General features: G+C 43.2%; 1 protein-coding gene across 2 annotated transcripts in view; it reads left to right on the forward strand.

The window, feature by feature from the left end:
* The window catches only part of LRMDA (leucine rich melanocyte differentiation associated), a 721,100-nt gene that overhangs the window by 277,520 nt on the left and 423,173 nt on the right, over positions 1-20,407 (forward strand). For both annotated transcript variants that reach the window (XM_029932012.1, XM_029932013.1), the window contains exon 4: positions 10,368-10,485. In XM_029932012.1, the coding sequence (XP_029787872.1) occupies positions 10,368-10,485 (118 nt within the window). The remainder of the gene's footprint in view (positions 1-10,367; positions 10,486-20,407) is intronic.

Raw genomic sequence — 20,407 nt, forward strand, 5'->3', positions numbered from 1 at the left:
GGGGGGCATGATATTATGGGGTATGTAATAAATATCTGGTAAATGTTACTGGACTTCTCATGATAATGGTAAACTTCAACCTTTTGGTAACCTATAGCCATTGTCTCCCTTAATCAGGGCCATAGGAGCAAAAAAAGAAAAAAAAAACATGAAAAGTTGCCAGGTGGTCTAGGTCAGGGTTTGACAAACTTTTTTTTTTTTTAAAACAGCAGGGTAATAAATAGTTTTAGGCTTTGAAGGTCATGTGGTCTATGTCACAACTGCTGTTATAGTGAAGAAATAGCCATAAATAACTTGTAAATGAATAGGCATGGCTATGCTTCAATAAAACTTTACTTACAAAGACAAGGGGCAGGCCAGATTTGACCCATGGGCTATATTTTGCTTACTCCTGCAAAACTGTGTTGTAAGATTTTCCTGTGGTCAGCCTCCGAGTCATTTTTTAGAAAGAGCACTTCCCACTAAAGGTAAGGAGCTTATGTAGGATCCCAGAGGAAGTCCCAAAAGTCCTATAACTTGGTTCCATAAAGCTCTGCCTTACTGTCCACCAGCTGTATGCTTTGATGGGCTCTAAGTAGAAATGTTTTTCTTCCTCCTCTCTGCTACTAAACCATCTACTTTGAAATACCGGATCCAAACTCCCCTCTCTTAGGGAGTCTCCTTGATCTTACCTATTTTATTCTCTTTCTTCATTTTGAACTCTGTATGCTCTCATTCTTGATTTTTAAAAAATGTTTTTAGATGATCTTTTCATATGTGTAGCCTCTTTCTTCATTATGATTGCTCTCATGAACACCCTACCTGAATCAATGTGGAAAGGGGAGAGGAAGGAAGCAAATTCTGGGCAGGTAAGGCTATTGGATAATAAATTTAGAAGGACTGAAGAAAGAGGATAATGGTTTGAAAGAAACTTGTTCTCTTGGGGCTCCTATAAAAATCTGTGGTGACCCATGAAGGAATGCAGTCTGGGGAGTTGATGTTGTACAAAGGAAAACCTGTAAGAAATACTAAAGGCTATTGAACATTGTGTATTTTAAAAATATATGCACATGAACACATAAAGCTACAGCAGGAATCCAGTAGTATTTATTGGGAAGCATTTTGTACATTTAATCTCATTTTCTGGGTTTCTTGATTAATTTTGTAGGGAGTCTTAGACTGTTTTTAAGCCATCTTTGAATAAAACTCTAACCTTACTCTGGAAAGAGGTATTAGGTCTTACTCTATGATGAAGATCTTCATTTGGATGTGATTCTGTAGTTTGAATGTGAATTCTGTTAGGAAAAATATGATTAATATCCAGCAGGTGAAGAGTTATACATTTCTAAATCATCCCTGTAAGTTGCTTAATCACTTAGAACTTAATTTGCCTATTTAACACTCTTATCAACTCTGAACCATTTAACAGCCTGATTTCAGATATAAAAGGGTCTCTTAAAACACGTTTTATCTTCTTGTGGTAATTTATAAGATGTGTCTTGGAAGGGTCAAGCATGTCCAAGAAAGTTCTTTCAGTCAACAGTTTTGGTAAACCACGCATGGTGTAGGAAACTTTCATTAGTTTTCTAACTTTTTTCTTGAGATTTCTATGTTTAATTCTTTAAAATAGCCCAATAAATTGTATACATGTATGTATATATATGTGTGCATGCATGTATATATGTCTTTGTGTGCGTGTGCACATGCATTGATACATATGTTCCTTCACTCATTCATGAAACTGTATGTAAACCAAATTGTAGGCACATTTTTGTTGTCTTTTATTCCTAGAATGAGAGAAGTAGAGTGATGAAAATCTTCACTTTCCTCATCTTCTATTTAGTCTCAAATAGAGGGCTTATAAGCTTGCAAAAGGTAAAGAAAAGCTAGTACTATTTTTTATTGTAATTGTTTACTATGGTAAAAATATTATGACCCACGTAAGTAAGGGTCAGATCAGAAGATCTGATGTGGGGTCCAGCTTTAAAATGGGGAGCAGAGTTTAGATCAGTGACCCCTTACCAAGGCTGTACTTCTGAATCATTCTAGGATGTTCACTAAGCTCTTGGACTAAGCAGTGTTTAAAATGTCTGTTGACTCCAGTGTTCTGAGATAACTCTGTTCCCAAGCCATTAAAGTTCTTCCATTTCTATCTCATGCCATTTTATATATTCCGTCTTGTATATTTCGCTCACTACGTTATATATGTCCACATCCAGAGGATGGCTTTGAGTAGGTAAGGCTGTGTCTTCTTGGCCTTTGAAGATGCTTCAATACCTAAAGTAACACTGGCCATGGAATAGGGGCCAGATAAATGTTCTCTGGAGCCAGCTTGAACATTATTTTTTCCTCTGAGAAGCTGAGTGCTTACAGAGAGATGTATGGCCCTCTGGGCACTTCTGATGCCTACTGCCTATTTGAAATCAGATCCATTTGTTGTCAACAAACAAAGTTAACAAGCAAGGGACTGTCCTTGAGAGTCAATCTGAGTGCTGGTCATTGGGTTGCTGATCCTTCAGGGAGGGCTTGATTTTAGAGGAGTGATTCATCTCATGGGCTGGCTGTGGTACCTACTAAGCCTGATCTCACTACCCCAGGTGCATTGGCATTGAGTGATGGGAGTAGGAAGGTTGTTTGTCCATGCCCACATGGCAGAGTTGCTGAGAGGAGCTAAAGGACACATACAGCTGAAATCACATGTAGTCAATATTACCCTAGGAAATCCATAAGTCATTCACAACAATGGCAAGATGCTCACGCTCTGAGAGGAATAGGAACTAAGAACACTGGAAGGAACATTAAATGTGTGTCCATCCAGTTACACATTCACTGCACAGCATATGATGGTTGAGTGGAATGGTGGGCCTGTTCTCCAGCAATTCTAAATTTTTTATTCATTTTATTTTTTTTATTTCTGGTTGACAACACTCTCACACTTGAATTTGGATGAGATAAATGTAAATGTGATGGTGTTCTGTTCTCTGCTCTATAAGCAGCTCTGCTTTGTTCATCCTGGAATTTGAGCTTCATTTGTCCCTGAGAAATTTTAGGTTTTACAAGGAGACTTTTGAATCCAGCGTTCCTGTAGTATTCGGGTTCCTACAGAGCAGTGCAGCCACCTTTTTTACTCCCTATTGGTAAAATATTTTCCTGGCCCTTCCTCCACAAAGCATGAGGTCTGCCTTCCTTCTAGCTGTTACCCAGAGCCTAATAGTAGGGCCTCTATGTAAATTTATGTGACATGTTCACTAGAAAATTGCTTAAAAAATGAATGATATTTCTACAGTTTACTGTTTTTCACTTTAACTACATTTTCTGACAATATGTCTTCTATTAATCATTTAAGCAATAGTAGGAGCCTTAAAGGAGTGTATTCAGAAGCAAGAACCCATGGCTCATTTAGTGCTGTCTAAAAAAATTTCTTATTGATTGGCATCCTCTGTGGTTATGTGATGTAATATTTATAATATGTCACCCAGCCATACATCAAAACAAGTACGGCTGTTTCATTTCTAGGGGTGGTGTTGATTTCAGAGAGGTCAGCCCACTTTTAGGTCACGTTGTGGCCAACCACCGGAGCAGAAATGGGAAGTGACTAGATTTATGGAGTTATTGGGAATGGCTTCGCAGATGCTTCACTTTTTCTGATTCCTTCCTCCCCTCCCCCAAGTCACCCCTTCTCCTTCCTTCCTTACCCCCTGGGCACACAGTTGGATTTTCTTGGCACACATCCCCACAGTAAAATGGGCTCATTAAATCTGTATGTGAGCATGAACATACTACCAAGTTGTTGAGCTGTGCCCTGGTCCTGCCGGGGCAAGAGCACACCATGCCTGGATGTTTTTCTTTGCCATTCATCATAGTTCACGGCTAAGAAATGTCCACTGCCATGTTATGATAGGAGCTTAAACCTGCCTGTGCTTTGCTGTATGCACCCATGTGCTGCTATTCTGGGGTGAATGTTGAAGGAGGGTCCGTGTGATAACAAGCAGCCTTCAGGATTCGGGTGGGAAGAGAGTGGTGAGGCAGCGCGCCTTGGGAGGCTGCCATCATACTAAGAAACCACTCGAGGCCTCCCGTGGACTTCCACACTAGCCAAAAAGTGAGTCAAGTCTGGGAAACTTGGGTGCCCAGAAGGGTCTGTTTCTTGTCTTTCTTTGTAATTCTTCTTCTTGTTCCTGCAGGCAAAATAGCAGAGTGAAGGTCAACAGTACATAAGAGCTAGACCTGGCTTGTCAAATAAGAGATTTGGTCTCCTGGTCTCTAAGCTCTACTGCTGTCATTAAACCCTTTGCCATTCATTCTCTCCTGCCACTCCAGTCTCTGCTTGGCCTCTCCTTCCTCCCGCCTCCTCAGTAGGCCCCTCTGTACTTCTTACAACTTTAAATTATTTAAAATGTGACACCCTTTCTTTGTTCCCTCCCAGAAAGCAGCCTGAGGCCTGCCCAGTGTCTGTAGCACTCAGCCAGAGGGAAGGAGGGAGGGAACCGCCACAGTCTGTTGGCTGTCCTGGGCGGCCACCATTTCCCAGCCGAGGAGGAGCAGTAAAACTTGTGGCTTACATAACCCAGCTAGCATTCTCCAGCTAATCTACAATCTGGGCTTTGAAGATCACAAGAAAGCAAAGGTCACGACCCAGAGATCAAAGTGACAGAAGCCCACAGAGTAATTGCTGGTTACCCTCTGTAGAGGGCCTCGCTCTGTCCTGTGGGTGTATTGTTTGCACGGAGACTTCAAACATGCTGCCGGTGAGCTATGAGGAAAATCAGCTGGCCTTTGCCAGTTGTCAGGCCTTCATTAATGCTGCAGGTGAGCTCACCTCGGCTCATTAGAGTGAGATCATTGTCATCTCTCTGAGCATCTGGAGTTATTCCACTCACAGTGTTTATTCATTACTCTGGTCTTTATTGACTTTTTCTCACGGCCCTCCTTTACCTGGAGGTGTGAGGGGGTGGTTATATAAGGAAATTGGAGTAATAAGAAAGGAGGCTATGGATCTGTTTATTGTAAATTAACTTTGCGGCACATAGAAATCAAGCAGGCTAAGAACTTGAGAGGCGTAGGCATCATCTAACCCATTCCCTTCATTGTATAGATGGAGAAACCGAAGCTCAGAAAGGTAGCAGAGATTGAACCAAGATCACACAGCAAAATGAGCCCAGGGTCTGTGCTCTCTCCTCTGCCTTGTTAGTCCCCAAGCTCTTTGTTATGAAGACCTCTCCTCTTTTTAATTTTCTCCCCCTTAGATCTCTTTAATAAGCTTTAGGTTTTTTTTAATAAGCTACATTTGAGCCATTGCTAACTTTTAAAATTAGACCCATTTAGCTGTTGATGAGTGCTTTTGATTAGCATGAGGTAACCAGTGTTACCAAAAGGGGTTGATGCAATCCGATCAACAGCAGAGAAGTTGGATGTTTTGTTGGCCTGCTCACTCTATTCTGTTAAGCTTTGTGAAAGGCCGAGAATGATTCCTGGGTCCCCCATTGCTGACTGCAGGGGCCCCTGGTAAGGCATCAGTAGCTTGCACTGTGTCTCCCTCACCCTACCCCTATGGGTGAGAGCAGTAAGGCAGCAAAAAGTGATGGGAAGAATGGCCATTCTATATTGCCATAAATGGAAAGAGGCAGGGAAAAACTCCAGGTGACCTTGCATTCTGATTTCCTTAGGATTTGGAAACTTGGTATTTCTTTAGTAGAGTCTCTTCAGAGGAAGAAACAATCCCAGGAGCAGACAGTGGAGATCCCTCTTGGTGTTTCTGTGATTGTGCTGTTACTGGAACAGCCAGTTCCCCCTGGGGTAGCAGTCTGAGCAGGAGGACAGAGCGCCCTTCTTTCCCTTTGAAGTCTAGATGAAAAATGCCAGAGCTTTGGGATATGGGCAGAGAAAATTGATATGGGAGCAAAAAACAAACAAACACCAAAGCCTTTCTGGTCTTCCTTTTCTCCCCCTGCCAGTTTCAGGTGTCTCCTTTGAGGAGTCCTTTAAGAAAATGGAGCATTTAATATGAAAAGAGAGAGAGCCTGAAAAGCTCTCTGTGTGGGTCTCATTTTTAGAGAATCTGCTTTTAGACAGAGACAAATGGGTCTTTGCACACCTTCCCGGGATCCCTGATCTCTTCTGGATAACCTCACCTTCCATACCACGGTCAAGAGTGCCCCCGACTTCCAGCCCCGCACCCCAGGGCTTTTGCCTAGCTACCTTGGGAAGGTCAGGAAAATTGGACTTGTCCTCTGGAGCTAGGGATGTGAGACTCAGAACTTAGACCGATCTCTTTTCATTAAGCAGTGCCCTGGCTTAACAAGCAGTTTTATAAATCTGAAGCTGTCTCCGGGTGTCGCAGGATTTATAGACGGGGGTTTCTGCCATAAAGTGGTTTATGATGGCTGCCTTCTGTGTTATTAGTAGCTGTCTCTTCCTTCAACCATTGCTGTTTGATAATAGCCTTAAAACACCCAGAATTACTTACCTGCAAGCCCCATTCCCGATAGCCCCTGTTGACAGTCTGAATAAGTTTACTGCCCTTTTGTTGTACTTTACCTTCAAAACAAACTGATTGAACCATCAATAGCTCGTGGAAGCTGACAGAGGCATGTCATCTGGACTAGGCCTTGTGATTGCAGGTTATCTGGGGGAGTTAACCTTCCCGCATTGTTAACTGAAATGTTTTATGTACTATGCAACTTTAGGATACGGCTGTGATAACCCCAGTAACTAAGTAATACATCACGGTAAAGAGATTTTGGTGCAACAAATAACCCTGGATTAAATTTACAAGGGTTGAATTGATATTGTAAAAGCCTTCATTCTGTGGCTTCGGGAATCCTCTGTTGTATTTTTATGGCAAACTTGTATTATACTCGGGATTGAAGCCGCAGCTTTGACACCCTGACATGACCTAGAACAAAGGGAACTAGATCTCCCAAGACTGGGATGGGACAGGCAGGCAGAAAGCCCACTGACTTATCACTCGGCAGTAATGGTTGGAGCCAGTTCCAAACCACCAAGGGGAAGGAAGGTCTCTGGTAGATGTGGCCTCCTCTGGGCACTGTATACCACAGACAGTGGGGACAAGCAGATCATTAGCGGAATTGGGAGGGAGATTCTTCACCACATTACCAACCTTATAATTCTGAAATATGGTGTTTTATTTCACTTGGACGGTGGTTCACAGCAGGACCAGCACATCAGCATCCCGCCTCCCAGGAACTTATTAGAAATGTGCATTTCAGGCCCTACTCCAGACATAGGGAATTAGAAATTCTGGGGGTGGGATCCTGTGATCTGTGTTTCAATAGCCATCCAGGGGATGTTGATGCCCTGTTAAGTTTGCGAATGACTGTGCTAGAATAGAAGCTCTTTGAGAGCAGCGACCTTGTCTGTTTTGTGCCTAACATTCATTCACGATGTATGTGGTGGGTGGTAGCAACTTAGTAATTATGTGTTGTGTGAGTGAATATATGAAGACATCTGTAAGGGGGGAACTTTGGACCCAGAGCCGAGTCTCAGGCCAAATTATTTGGGGATGAGCCTTGCTAGTGTCCCTCAAATTTCTGTAAGCATCGCCCACCTAGACCCCCCAGGCTGGCTGTCAGGATGGGAGTCAGGTCACCCCTAGTTTCAGAGATGACTGGCAGCCTATTTCATGGGCTGTTTCTTCAGTTGTATAAGAAGAGTGCTCTGAAAACAGCAGCTCTTTGTCATCTAAAATTTTTAACTAGCTTAAAAGCCAGCACCTCTCTCTCTCTCCTTTGATTTCAGGGCTGTGATCCAAAGTGGGGCAAAATGACAACGTGCTGTCTGTTGTCATCATGGTTCCTGCCAGCCCTGTGAAGACATCTTTCATTCCATCATTAAACATTGGCTGATTTTCTAATACTGATGTTTTCTTCACCTGAATATTCATCTTTTCCCACCCTACACTTAGTGGGTGTCTTTACTCCTCTGAGCGTCACTCCTGACATATTGTTTCCGTCTGTACATGTCTTTATTTGAAAGAATCTGTTGTCATCAAGGCTTTGCTGCTACAAGCAGAAGATGGAAGTTTTCTCTGACACTGACTGAGGCCAGTGGGGGTTCTAATGGAGGATAGAAGGGCCATTTGGGACTTTGCGGAAACATTCTGATTTTGGATAAGGTTAGGGAGCCTTTGGAGAGGGAAGGGGGAGGCTCAGGGAGAAGATGGAAAAAGATACTAGATTGAGACCAGGGAGGAAGCAGGACGTAGTCAAATTTCTTGGACTCCAGATGTTTGGGGTGGACATTTCTGGGGAAGAAAAGTATACTTCAAAAGGACTCAGAGTATTTTCACTTGAAGGAGTATTTTGGCTGGAAGACTCTAAGCTATTGTCTCTAGCCTTTCCGTAACCAGTCAAATCTTATACCTGGGCAAATATATATTGGGGGCCACTTGGTGATATGAGACTGTCTTATGAAGGTGGGACTGACAGGGAGTGGCATGTGCTATATACCCCAGGGAACATTTACACTGAGAAAAAGCTCAGTGTGTCGAGTTCCTATAGGGTTGGAGTCTTTGAAGATCCCTTGAGATTTCTTGTTTTTCCTCTTCGTCCTCAAGACATTTGTTTTCCATCATCCAGTGAGTGATGTTAGGTCCCTTTCTCTGTGCTCCCAGAGTTACTTTGCACATAACCCGGATCTCAGCACTTAGCTTTGTTGATTTCTCATTTCTCTATGTGAGTATTTCTTCCTCATTACATTTAAACCCCCTTTACGGACAGGAATCATGTTGCAATCACCTCTGTATATCTAGGGTCTGGCACATGGCAGGTCCTCAAGAAATATTTGTACAACTGAATTAAACTAGTATTTTATTTGGTGCATTCTAATGCTGCTTTTTAAGATAATATGAGGATGAGCCAAAAAAAATGTCTCTGCCTTTAAGAAGCTTATAAGTGAGAACATCAGGTAAACGCCAATAAAATGATTAAAAAACAGTAAAATGTTAGATGGTATGGTGCTAACAGTGTGTCCTGGGAGTGCTGAGAAGGGAGAAAACAATGCAGGCTGGAGATACAAAGAGAAAAGTTCATATGGGTCAGGATTTGAAAGATGAGTGAATACTGAGGAGACTGGGTATAGGGAAGGAAATGACAGATTCTTATGGGGATAATCTATTGCTCTTGAAATTGGGTGCTTACCTCTTCTTCCTATACAGGACAAGGTCTAAACAATAGCTTCTTTGTTTGCGTGTTTGTTTGAGAGAGTTAAGTGAGAGCAGGGAAGGGGCAGAGGGAGAGGGAGAGGGAAAAAGAGAATCCATGTTGGGCTTGGAGCCTGACTCTGGGCTCCATCTCATGACTGTGAGATCATAACCAACGTTGAAATCAATAGTCAGATGCTTAACCAACTGAGCCACTCAGGCACCACCACAATAGCTCCTTTGAGTGATCAGGTATAGGAGGGATTCAATGGAAAGCATCTGTTTTGGTAACCCCCCTTGAGGAAGGAGAAGTATAGGCAGATATATTTGCCTTTTATATTTTTATTAATGTTTATATATCTATTCCATGGAGACATAGATCTTCTCCTCAATTCCAAATATACTGCTTGAGGACAATTCATCACACAAATACTTTATTCTTGGAGGCCATGATGGACACCAAAGACTCTTTCCTTCGGAATTTGTGTTAGTATTTGTTGGACTATTAAATAAGCATCCCGTATAGACCAGTTCTTGTTTCACCTTGATAAAGGTCATCTTCATAGTGCTGGTGTGGAAGTAACTCAGTGGTGGTGAAAAAATCCTCACAACCCCTGTTTGATTCTTCAAGGAAGCATTTCTCAGCTATATGTGCTCTTGACTTCTATCCCAAAGTCAGCCATGTTATGACAACCTGCATTCTAGTTTATTGTCCTGGATGACCAGTCAGTGTCTCTTGCCTCCGTTTCAAGTTGAAGATTTGTTTTTATCTCAGAGATGAGAGTTACACAGATGGCCCACAGAAATGGCAGGGACATAAATGGTACAACTAGGTTGTAAGGTTCATTTCACTTAGAATTTTGTGTGTAGCAGAGAAGCCAGGCCCAATTCTGGAATGAAAGAAGGGAAATACATTGATAGCATCTTCTTGGCTAATCCAGGGGGTGTGTGTGTGTGTGTGTGTGTGTGTGTGTGTGTGTGTACCTTTGAATCAAGAGCAAAGATTAGTGTGCATTTTTAAGGCTAGTTGTGTATCTGTGTAAAATATAATTATTTGGATTTCTGAAAAGGGTGATTATTCATTCTTTGTGAAAGAAAAGAGAAGCAGCAGCCAAGATCTAAACTTCTGAAGACTTAATAATGTAGATTCCTGGGCATGAGACAAATTGCATGGATCTTTGAGGCCATCACCTTCCCTCCTGAGTTATCTCTGACTCTTTTCTTTCAGATGCTTTGTTCTGCACAAGCTGCCCAATTTGAAGTTTCTGGATGCCCAGAAAGTAACCAGACAGGAACGAGAGGAAGCTTTGGTCAGAGGGTCGTTCATGAAGGTGGTGAAACCCAAGGTAAGCTGCCTGCTTCCTGGTCTTCACAAGGGATTTATGTCTTGCCTCACTGGTTATTCTTTGAGTACAGAGGATGTTCTTCTGTGTTTAGACTGCAGGAGAGATCTCCTATTAGAGTTTATCCATGGATACACTGTTGGCCCAACAAGAAGTAGGACTGGGAATAAATTTGATTTTCCTGTGAAATAGAAGGATCTTATTTAAGGTGATTTAACCCAGGTGTCTCTTTTACCAATAAAGCAGTAACATATGCAGCTGGATGGTGATGTTCTAGGGGGCATATGTGAGGTCTTCTTGAAGATGTGTTTTTACAAGGTGGGGCCTCTCCAGGTCTGTTGCTGAGAAAGAAAAAAGAGGAAAGCTTGGGGGAATTTACTCTTCCTCAGGCGAGTAGGATTGCTAGTGACCCAGAGAGAAGTCTTTTTTCTTGGGGAAGTATGAGTGGAGTGATTTTCTTCTCTTCTTAGGTATGAAGTCTCAACATCTCTCAGAGATATTGTTAGAAGGAAAGGCCATTTTTCCTGACCGTGTGACCTGGACTTGTGTATGCTTCCTACAGGTAGCTCTCCACAGTTCATGGGATTAGTTTTACTGACCTTTCTTTTATCAGCTGGGTCTGCATCGAGGCCATGGAAGTGAATATGGTGTCATCTTAATGACAGCATTGATGAGGCAGGGGCAATGTGGCTTGGAGTCTTGGATTCAGATTCAAAAAAGTCTTTAAGGATGTGGAAAATTATCTCTTTGGGAGAAGGTTGGGGTCCTTCTATGAAGTGCAAGGCTGGGGAATGGACCTGATGACCCTTGATGACCTCTTTGGAGGTCCATCAATGCCCTGGGACCCCATGGAGCTACCTAGTCACTTCCTTTGGGACCCTCGCTTACGTGTTGAAAACACTGGCCCCGAATTCATGGAGGTCTAGTTTGTCCTTTCTTATTGACTTAGAGCGCTTTGCACGTGCATTGGAAATGATTAAGAGGGAAAGAGGAAAAAACAAACAGAACCCAAACAGTAAAACGAAACCTCTTCCATCAAGTTGCTCAGCCGGCAGCAGACCTCAGGCCACTTTCTTTCCCTGAACCCATGAGGTGCAACTTATTTCCTGTTATGCTGAATAAAATTGCAAACAGTTGTGGAAATATATGATATGGAGGGTATAATACTGGCAGATAAATGTATTATTACCTGTTTCAGCATGTGGGAAATTAATTGAGTGATTCGTTTTGTAGCTATTAAAGTGTTAACAGTTTTCCTTATCGAGGCACAGATTTGATGTATTGCTCATGACTGCCTTTAGTTATTCCAGCTTTTGTAATTTTGTCCAAATGAAATAATTTATTTCTTGGCCTCCCCTCCCCCTTTTTTTTCTGGTTAAAAGACTCCTGAGGCAGCCGGCATGACCAAAGGACAACAAATGAACTGTTTATAATATCTTGGGTTCCCGCCCATTTTCCATTTTCCGCCTTCATGTATACATGCACTTTTTAGGAGAGATCAGCATTTCTCCTGCTCTTCATGCTTTTGACAGGCAAAGCTCTGTATTATCACAGAAAATCCGAAGGGGTACTAAATATATAACACCCACCATCTCAATGTGTGCTCACCACTGTACACAGATGTGTGGGTCCTCCCAGAACCCTGCCACGTAGAAGGAATAGAGCGCTTATTCTATGGGTGAGGTAGCTAAGGCCAGGAGGTGTCGGTTGGGCAGCCCAACAGTGAGCATGTCTGACAACCAAGCCACATTCTTCTACTCAGATCTTATCCCTGGAGCAGTGAGCCAGACATTCTCCCCATGCATTTCTCTGTTCAAAAGGAAAACCTCACAAGAAGGCCTAAAGGAAGAAAACAGGTGAAGGCCGAACTGTCCTCTTGGAGTAGAGAGGGCCGTGGGGACCGAAATCCTCCCCTGCCTTTGGAAGCAAGAGGGAATGACTCCTGAAAATCCAGTAGTATCTGGCTCTTTGAGTCATTAGCAGCATCAGCAGAAATGCTTTTCAAAGCTCCCAATTAGTTTCTAATCAATTATAGAATTAGCTTATGTTTGCGTGATTGACTCCAACATCTCTACTAATGGTATTAAGTGTAAAAATACCCATTGGTTATTTGAGAAGGGACACAAATACTCTGACAAAACACAGGCATCTTCAGCTGTTACTTTTTGTAGAGCTGCATGATTTCCAAACTGGAGGACTTCAGAAATCACCTGGTGTGTGTTCTCATTTTATGGGTGAAGGAACTGGGTGAGGATGTAGTTTCTTAAGGCCCCCGCCGTCCAACACAGGCAGCACTGGGGTCAGAACCCAGGGGACCGAGCTCCTAGGTAAGTGCTGTATGTACCCCATGGTGCTTCAAGGGCACTAGCGGATTTCCCTGTGTTCCTGGTTTCGTATCAAACTGTATGCTTCTCCTGAGTGCCAGGCAATTCCCCTTTGCTTATTTTCAGAGAAACACACTGGTACTTTTCTTCCAGATAGAAAGAGGCCAAATGAGCTTCTTGCTGAATTAATAAACTGGTGTTAAAAAGGCTGGTTATCGCCTGCTCACAGTGTGCACAGACATATGTTTGTTCCTGTGCAGGTGTGGATATGCACTTCCTGTCTCTGTGTGTATATACATATGTATGTTCTGGGAGGTATGTGTACACCCAGAGTCAGCTTCTAAGTGGAGAGCAATTTCCTCCCCATGATTTGCCGACACTGTGCTGAGCACACTTGGTGAAGACCTATTTTTCATAAGAGAATCGGAATCGCAAGTTGGCTTCTGTCCTTTCTCAGGCGGCAGTGGCCTGTTGTGCTTATTCAGCAGAATGCTCTGATGGATGATCAAGGAGGCCGTGATTTGGGAAGCTGTTTCCATTTTATTCCTGACATGAAGTATTTGGGAGAATGGAAAATACCTCTCCAATCACAGCCCTCACCTTAGAGGTAGGGAACAGGCAGTCTGGGTGTTCTCAGCTGACGCAAATGCAAAATCATCCAGGAACTCATAAACCCCCCATGTCACAGAGGTTTGATTTGGTGCCTGGCAGGCCCCGGCGCCTGAGTGCGAGTTCTCTCTCGCCTCCTCTCACGATGACACACTTCCCCTTTGTTGCTGCCTTTTGGCTTTTGTTGTTTAAAAGCTGCTTTATGTCTGAGCTCTGATTGTCCTACAGAAGGATACCATCATTCATTAGGGAAATGATAGCTGATGTTAGAATGGACTCTTCTACACTGGTGTGTGTGTGTGTGTGGGTGTGTCTGTGTGTGTGCGTGTGCACGCACATGAGCGTGCATGTGTGTTCTTAGTAAAGGGACCTACAACAGCTGGGCTGTACTCATTTCCTGGAATTTTAAAGAAAATATGTGTCTTTTGCAAATATTGGCCACAGAATCATGCCATTGTCAATGCAAAGAGAACCAAGGTAGATGCAGAGAAGGTTGAGACTCCCAAAGAAAGGCTTCTGTGATGACCAGACCATGATCCCCGTCACCACATCAAGAAAGATAAATCAAAGGGGTGTGAGTCCTGTCCAGAAGGGTGTGCATGGCGGACATGCCAGCCCTACACATCAGATGTTTCAAGAATCCGACAGTCAGAATTGCTTAATTATGTCCTGGCTTTGTAATTATTCATCCCTGTTCTGGCAAAGAGCACAGTTGTCATTCCTCTGACATGATTATTTAAAGCTGAGCCCTCTTGTTTACAGGCATGTATATGAAGTTGGCTACCAACTGTTTAATCTTCAGAACCGTATAGAAGCAATGCGGAGCGCAGCCACAGGGACAGCTGGACTGAGAATCACAGCCTGTGTTAGAAAGCGTTTTGACATGTGTGTACTTTTGCTTGTAATTATGGTCATTCTGTTATAGGTGAGAGAAGGTAATCGGTATGTTTGTGTCAGTGTGTCCTTGAAAATATGTGATGCCTGTCTTTATGTGGGCACGTGTATTTTGTGTATTATGTGTATTTTCCTGTCATGTGTATTTTGTCTCTGTGTAGTTTGGTATGGCTTGTATATTTGTGTGTATATCTTTGGGTATTTTTTTTTTTTTTGGTGAGGTGGAAGCTGTGTGTGTGTGTGTGTGTGTGTGTGTGCGCTTGTGCACATGCACAAGAGAGAGGGAGAGAGAGAGCGCAAGTGAGAGAGAGGGAGTGAGGGAGCGAGACAGGAAGAGGAAAGGAGGGAGAGGGATATGTGAGGTGTTAAAGGAATAAACTTCTGAGTACATGTACCTTCTGGAAATCTTTTTTTATTTCTGACCTTACACTGCAAGTTGGAAGTTGTTTGGGTCTGAGGATCAGCTCCTCCCACGGTCACGCCGCACAGTCCTGCTCCTGACATTTGGCGTTAGGACCTAACTTCTTGGTTCCTTTTAGTTTCTCTCATCTGTATCTACATTTTTGGATTTCCACCCACATAAAAAAGGAAACTGGGGATCAAGAGAGGGAATGGCAGCATCAGGAAGCCCGCTTTTTGTCAGAATGAAGCACCTCCTGGTCCACTGGGATGTCGGCTCCACAAGGGAGGAACTTTGCTGGTTTTTATTGCCCCCAAGTCCCCAGCGCCTGCTCTCATGCAGAGGCTCAGCCAACACAAGTCAAAAGAATGAACTGGGAACAATAGAGCATTTTGAGAGATCCATCATGAAAGGTGGTCCTTTTTTTTTTTTTTTTTTTTGCTTCAATATGGTCCTCTGGAAAAGTAGGAAAGGGACCCCGCCTTAAAAAATGTAATAACTTGAATCTGTGCATTGGCAGGAAGGAGACGTTCTGGGTTGCGTATTTGTTTTCCAAAGGATTTACCTTGGGATCACTTAGGATGGCAAACCCTGTGGCCTCCATGAGAGCCAGGCCTGGGCTTCTCCCAGGCAGTACTGCTGGGGAGCGCGGGCTGTGATCCGGGCTCATGCTCCCTGTCACAGTGCGCGGTGTTCTGAGTTCCCGGAAACCACCTGCTCTCGTGAGGGCTTGTGGGAGGTAAAAAGTAGCTTTCCGCAGCAAACATGTCGAGGTGCCCCACAAATCTACGTCTGGCTTAAATGAGATTTCCCTGGTCTTAGCTGCCATTCTATCTTTGTGTGCACCATAAAGGAGCACTGCCTAGTGCCTTGCTCCGTTTATTTGTTTTGATGCCTAGTCTAGTTCTTCCCTAGGTGTTACCTTGTGCATGTATGTCTTTTGTATCTTCCAATATGTCGTTCTAGCTCAGTTGCAAACATGTAGCAGGTTATCAGGAACTAACTCTATATTGATTGTAATTACTAACATTTACTCTAGACTCCCTGTTTTCAGGAATACATATTGTCTATAAAGCCAGGGTATGCCTATGAATAAGTATTATAAACCACTTATACATGCAGCTGAAGAGGTCATAAGCTAATATATGTTGAAAGTTCTCTACCATGCCACATATTCAGAAAAAAACTAAAAATGTCAGTTTATTTTCTGAATATGATAGTGTTTTATGGTTCTTTTCTGTTTTCACGCAGCTGTTTCTGGTCTACAGGTATATTTAGATTCTATTTTCAGGTACTTTATAGTAAATTTTGAAGGGAGGAAGATTTTTAAATTAATTTTTTGGAAGATACTTGGGCGATGTGTTTAGAAACAATACCAGAAGCCAAAAATTTGCAGGCTGTTTGTTTCTCATTCTTCCTGATTTTGCAGTTTGCCACATTCATTTGGGGGTGGGGGAAGGACTTTATATTGCTCCATTTTTAGCACCATGGCATCTTGGATCTCAAATAAATGCTTTCAGAGTACTGTTCCTTGGAGGCAATTTTGGTGTTTTGTCATTGCCTTGCTTTTGGACAGCAACCCTCTGCAGTCAGAGGTAGACAGGAAAGTTGTATCTCCTGCGCCCTGGCAAAGCCCTACGGATGAAGAATTGATATCCAAAGAGGGAAGAAGAAAAGTGAAACAGAACTCTTGGTGCTGAAGGCAGGTTGTCTCCTGCAAGTCTGTGGGGTCTGGCCAGGTGCTGAGCACAGAGCAGGTGTCACTCCCCATTAGGCCCAAGGCCTCATGAGAGATTGTTGGAGCTATTTTGGAGTCACTGGCTTTTGCTGTATCCCGGTGGCCCAGCTGCACACTCTGCCTCCTGTGGGCCTCCATCTACCTTGCTCACTTTGGCTCACAGATGTTTAGACAGAGCCGTGCCTAGAAATCATGGAAGTAAGTGGCACTCTTCAGGGGACCAGATCCTCAGGATGTGTTGTACGGCCTGTGGAACTTCACAGTTGGGACAAATGTGGTAGATTTCACTATTTGTCTAAAACTATATTTCTTTTTACCTTCCTGTCCCACTGACTTTGGTGCTGGCCATGCCATGCTTTGGCCAACGGGATGTGAGTAGAAGTGATGGCATGCCCATTCTGGGCCAAGGCCTTATGAGGTACCATGTGTTTCCACTCAGTCCTCTTGCCCAAGTAATAGCTTCGCGTAAGCCATTAGGATTTTTTGAGTACTGTTGCTGCAGGAACCTAATAGTTAGCCCATCCATCCATGCAGCCTGCCCTCTGGTCCTTCCCTGGCCACTTGAACCAGGGCTTTTAACTGGGTGTCACTTTTTTAGTTTTTGATGCCACAGCACCAACTTCTATATGCTTTCTGGATGCTTAACTAATTAGGATTGCAAGGCCAGCTGAAGGGCTGACTGACTGCCCAGTAGTACATTATTAGATGTGTTGAAACTTTCCTGATAGATGAGAAATGTATAATGCCTGGCATGTATTGAGTTCAGTGTGTACTAGATACTGTGTCAGTGACTTAATAATATTATCTCTATATTTTTCCTTGAACTTGAACATACAAATGAGGAACCTGATAATCGGAGAATTTACATCACCTAAAATTACAGAGCAACATAGAATCAGGTTCTCCTTTGGGTCTGCTGAAGGCTCCAAAGTGCACGTTCTTTCCCCTCTGTATCTTAAATTTCATTAACAGGCATGAAAATATGATGGGAAGCAGGTGTAAAAGAGTAGGAAGACCAGGATATGGAAGGGAGCCAGAGGTAACTTTATTATTACCATTTTGACTTTCTGACAACTCCTTCCCCCAACCCATCATGGTGAAATGCATGGGCTAGGCAGAGAATTGCAGGAGATGGGCTGTGGATGGCTCGGTTTCTTAGGCCAAGTTTGCAATTTAATTTGAGGATGAGGAGGAACTTTGGCAAGATTTGAAGTGGGAGTAAGTATGGGTATGTCTGTGCTGGGAGAGGGAGTAATAGTGTTTTGTGCGGAGCAGGTGTTATAGAAATCTGTGAGAGAACAGCCACTGGCCTGGAGCTTCCCAGTGTTCAAAGCACCGGGGCCACTGTTGGTGCTAAGATGGCCACGAGTTCAATGCTGAGGTTGAGAGCATTCTCCCTCAGACTTTGGGGACTGGTCTGGGTGGTGGCAAGGTTCTGGGATCACAAAAAAGCTGATGGCCATCAGAGATCCAGTAATAACTCCCCTGGAAATCGATCCGTGGCTTTCTAAAAAGTTCTTTGACATTTTCTTACCCCAAAGACCTTGTCTCCTATGGTATAGTTGCCCCAGTTTTAAGCAGTCAATTTTAGACTTCTTAGGTGGGCTATGAAACGTCTTTACTCATGGGATCTCTGGTAATGATTGTATGGAGCCCTTATGGATGATTATATCTGTAAACTGTGCCCTTACATCTTGACATTTTTATGATCCACTTGAGAAGACGGTATCTGGTATTTTGCTTTTGCAATTTACATTTTTTGTTATTTTTGAAAATTAGCTTAAGAGGAAAGAAAAGAGAAAAAAATAAAGATGCATCCTTAAGAAAGTAGATTATCATAGAATACACTTGGGGTGCTGCATTCAAGTTATGGGTGTTTCAAGCTACCCTTACAGCTGCATTCTGTGTGCAGTGTCAGGGCTTGGCAGGGAGTAGCTCCCCCGTGACACATGCACTGGTCAGCTTGAACAACACCTTAGCCTTAACATACTTTAGTCCACTTGTTGCTCCTCATGCCACTGATTCTTTGCTTTGAGCCTTGTGATTGAGCCCAGGAATGAGAAGTAGTGGGTTGGAAATACAGAGGCAGCTTGTTTAGGAACAGAGGAAAAAAACTAGCAACTGAGGTCTGAGAGAAAGGACATCAGGAAAACATCAGTGTCCCTACCCCTAAGTGAGCCCAGGGCCTTGCTTTCTATCCTTGTGAACTCTGTGGCTTCATGAAGGTCTGCGTTGCTTAGGAAGTCCCTTCTGGGACTGTTGATACATCAGATGGTAGAGCCTGAACCCCCAGGCAGATTGACATCCTAGAAGTCAGGGAAGCCTGCTAGATGGATGGACCACTGGGGAAAAATCATGAACATTGTTCTGAAGTTAACTTTGATTCATGTTAATAGTATTTATAATTCTATGGCTAAGGAAAAAGGATAAAATGAAGATGGCATGGTCCTAATTTCTGCTCGTGAGTTCTGGTTATTTCCAAACTGCCTACAACTAATAGCAGATGTGCTGGTTTGCTCGAGCTGCCGTAACAAAATACCACAGCCTGGGTGGCTTCAACAACAGAAATTCATTTCTCAGTCTGGTGGCTATATGTCCAAGATGGAGGTGTTGGTGGGAATTGGTTTCTTCTGGGGCCTCTCTCCTTGGCACACAGTTGGCCACCTTCCTGCTATGTCCTCATATTGGTATTCTTTGTATGTGTCCACATCGCCGCTCTCTCTTTGTGTGTCCAGATTTCAGCATCTTATTAAAACACCAGTCATACAGGATTAGGACCCATCCTAACGACTTCATTTTAGCTTAGTCACCTTTTTAAAGGCTCTGTCTCTAAACATCATCACATTCTGAGCTACTGGGAGCTATGGCTTAAACATACCAATTTGGGGAGGGGATACACTCCTGCTCTTAACAGGAGACAAGAAGAGTGGAATTTAAGAAGATAGAAAAGAAAACTCAGATAAGCTTAGTGATGGAAGGGATGTCTCTGTTATTTAACATTTACTTGTTATTTTCGTTGTCCCCCAAAGCCCAAGAATCACAGTAATGGATAGGATAAAGTAGTGGGTTACCCTTAGGTTATCCAACTTGAATAGAGGTGAAAGTCTTCACAAAGTTTGATTGAAATAAAAATGTGATCTGTTTGTCGGAATGTGGCTAACATATTTTTTGGAGATTATCCAGGTGAGAGTCAAGAAGGCATACGTAGGTATTAGTATGAGGCCAGCAATGGTACCTCCTTCCTCAGCACAGTTGGGTTCAGTGAGGAGCCAGATGTTCAAAGGAGAGCTTCTTTTTGTTTAATAAATCACCATTTCCCCTAAAAGTGCTCTTTGCCCAAAATGTCTCCTTGATGAGTAAAAAGAAGGAGTTTCTTATTATAAGGAAGAAGAGTTAGGATACGTTTCCACTGCCTGTTTCTCCAGAGAGCTTATTTCTCTCCACCTGGATCTCCAGGGCCATCTACGTCCTTAGGTAGCTGCTGGGTCCAGCTTGTGAGCTGGGAACAACTCTGAGGGAGGTGTGTTTTTGCCTCTCCATGGTTCTGTGGACCCCTGGTCGCCATGGCTTCTTTCTGGGGCCCATGTACATAATCTGGCTCCAAATCCATCCTCACTGGCCCTCTGACCAGGCAAAGTGGTGTTTCACAAGCATGATAGGGCAGGTCTGCCCTTAGGGTCCCTGAAGGCTGGTGGTACAATTAGCTCTTTTATTTGCTTTTCTGCTCTTTGCAGTAGAGTGTCTTAGATTAACAGACAGGGCACCATCAATAATGCACAGATGCTCTGTAATTGGGGCTTCCTTTGATGTTAATTTAGCTAAGTTCAATGCTATTGTCAGTGATAGCAATTACACTCAGCCTTTTCACCAAGGACATTTTAGGATAATTTTATTTTTCATGTGCATTTTAAAATATGGCAGTAAATTTTGAGCTACATTACCTGAATTAGAACTCATTAT

Source organism: Suricata suricatta, chromosome 2 (genome assembly GCF_006229205.1).
Source record: "Suricata suricatta isolate VVHF042 chromosome 2, meerkat_22Aug2017_6uvM2_HiC, whole genome shotgun sequence".
Lineage (NCBI taxonomy): Eukaryota > Metazoa > Chordata > Mammalia > Carnivora > Herpestidae > Suricata > Suricata suricatta.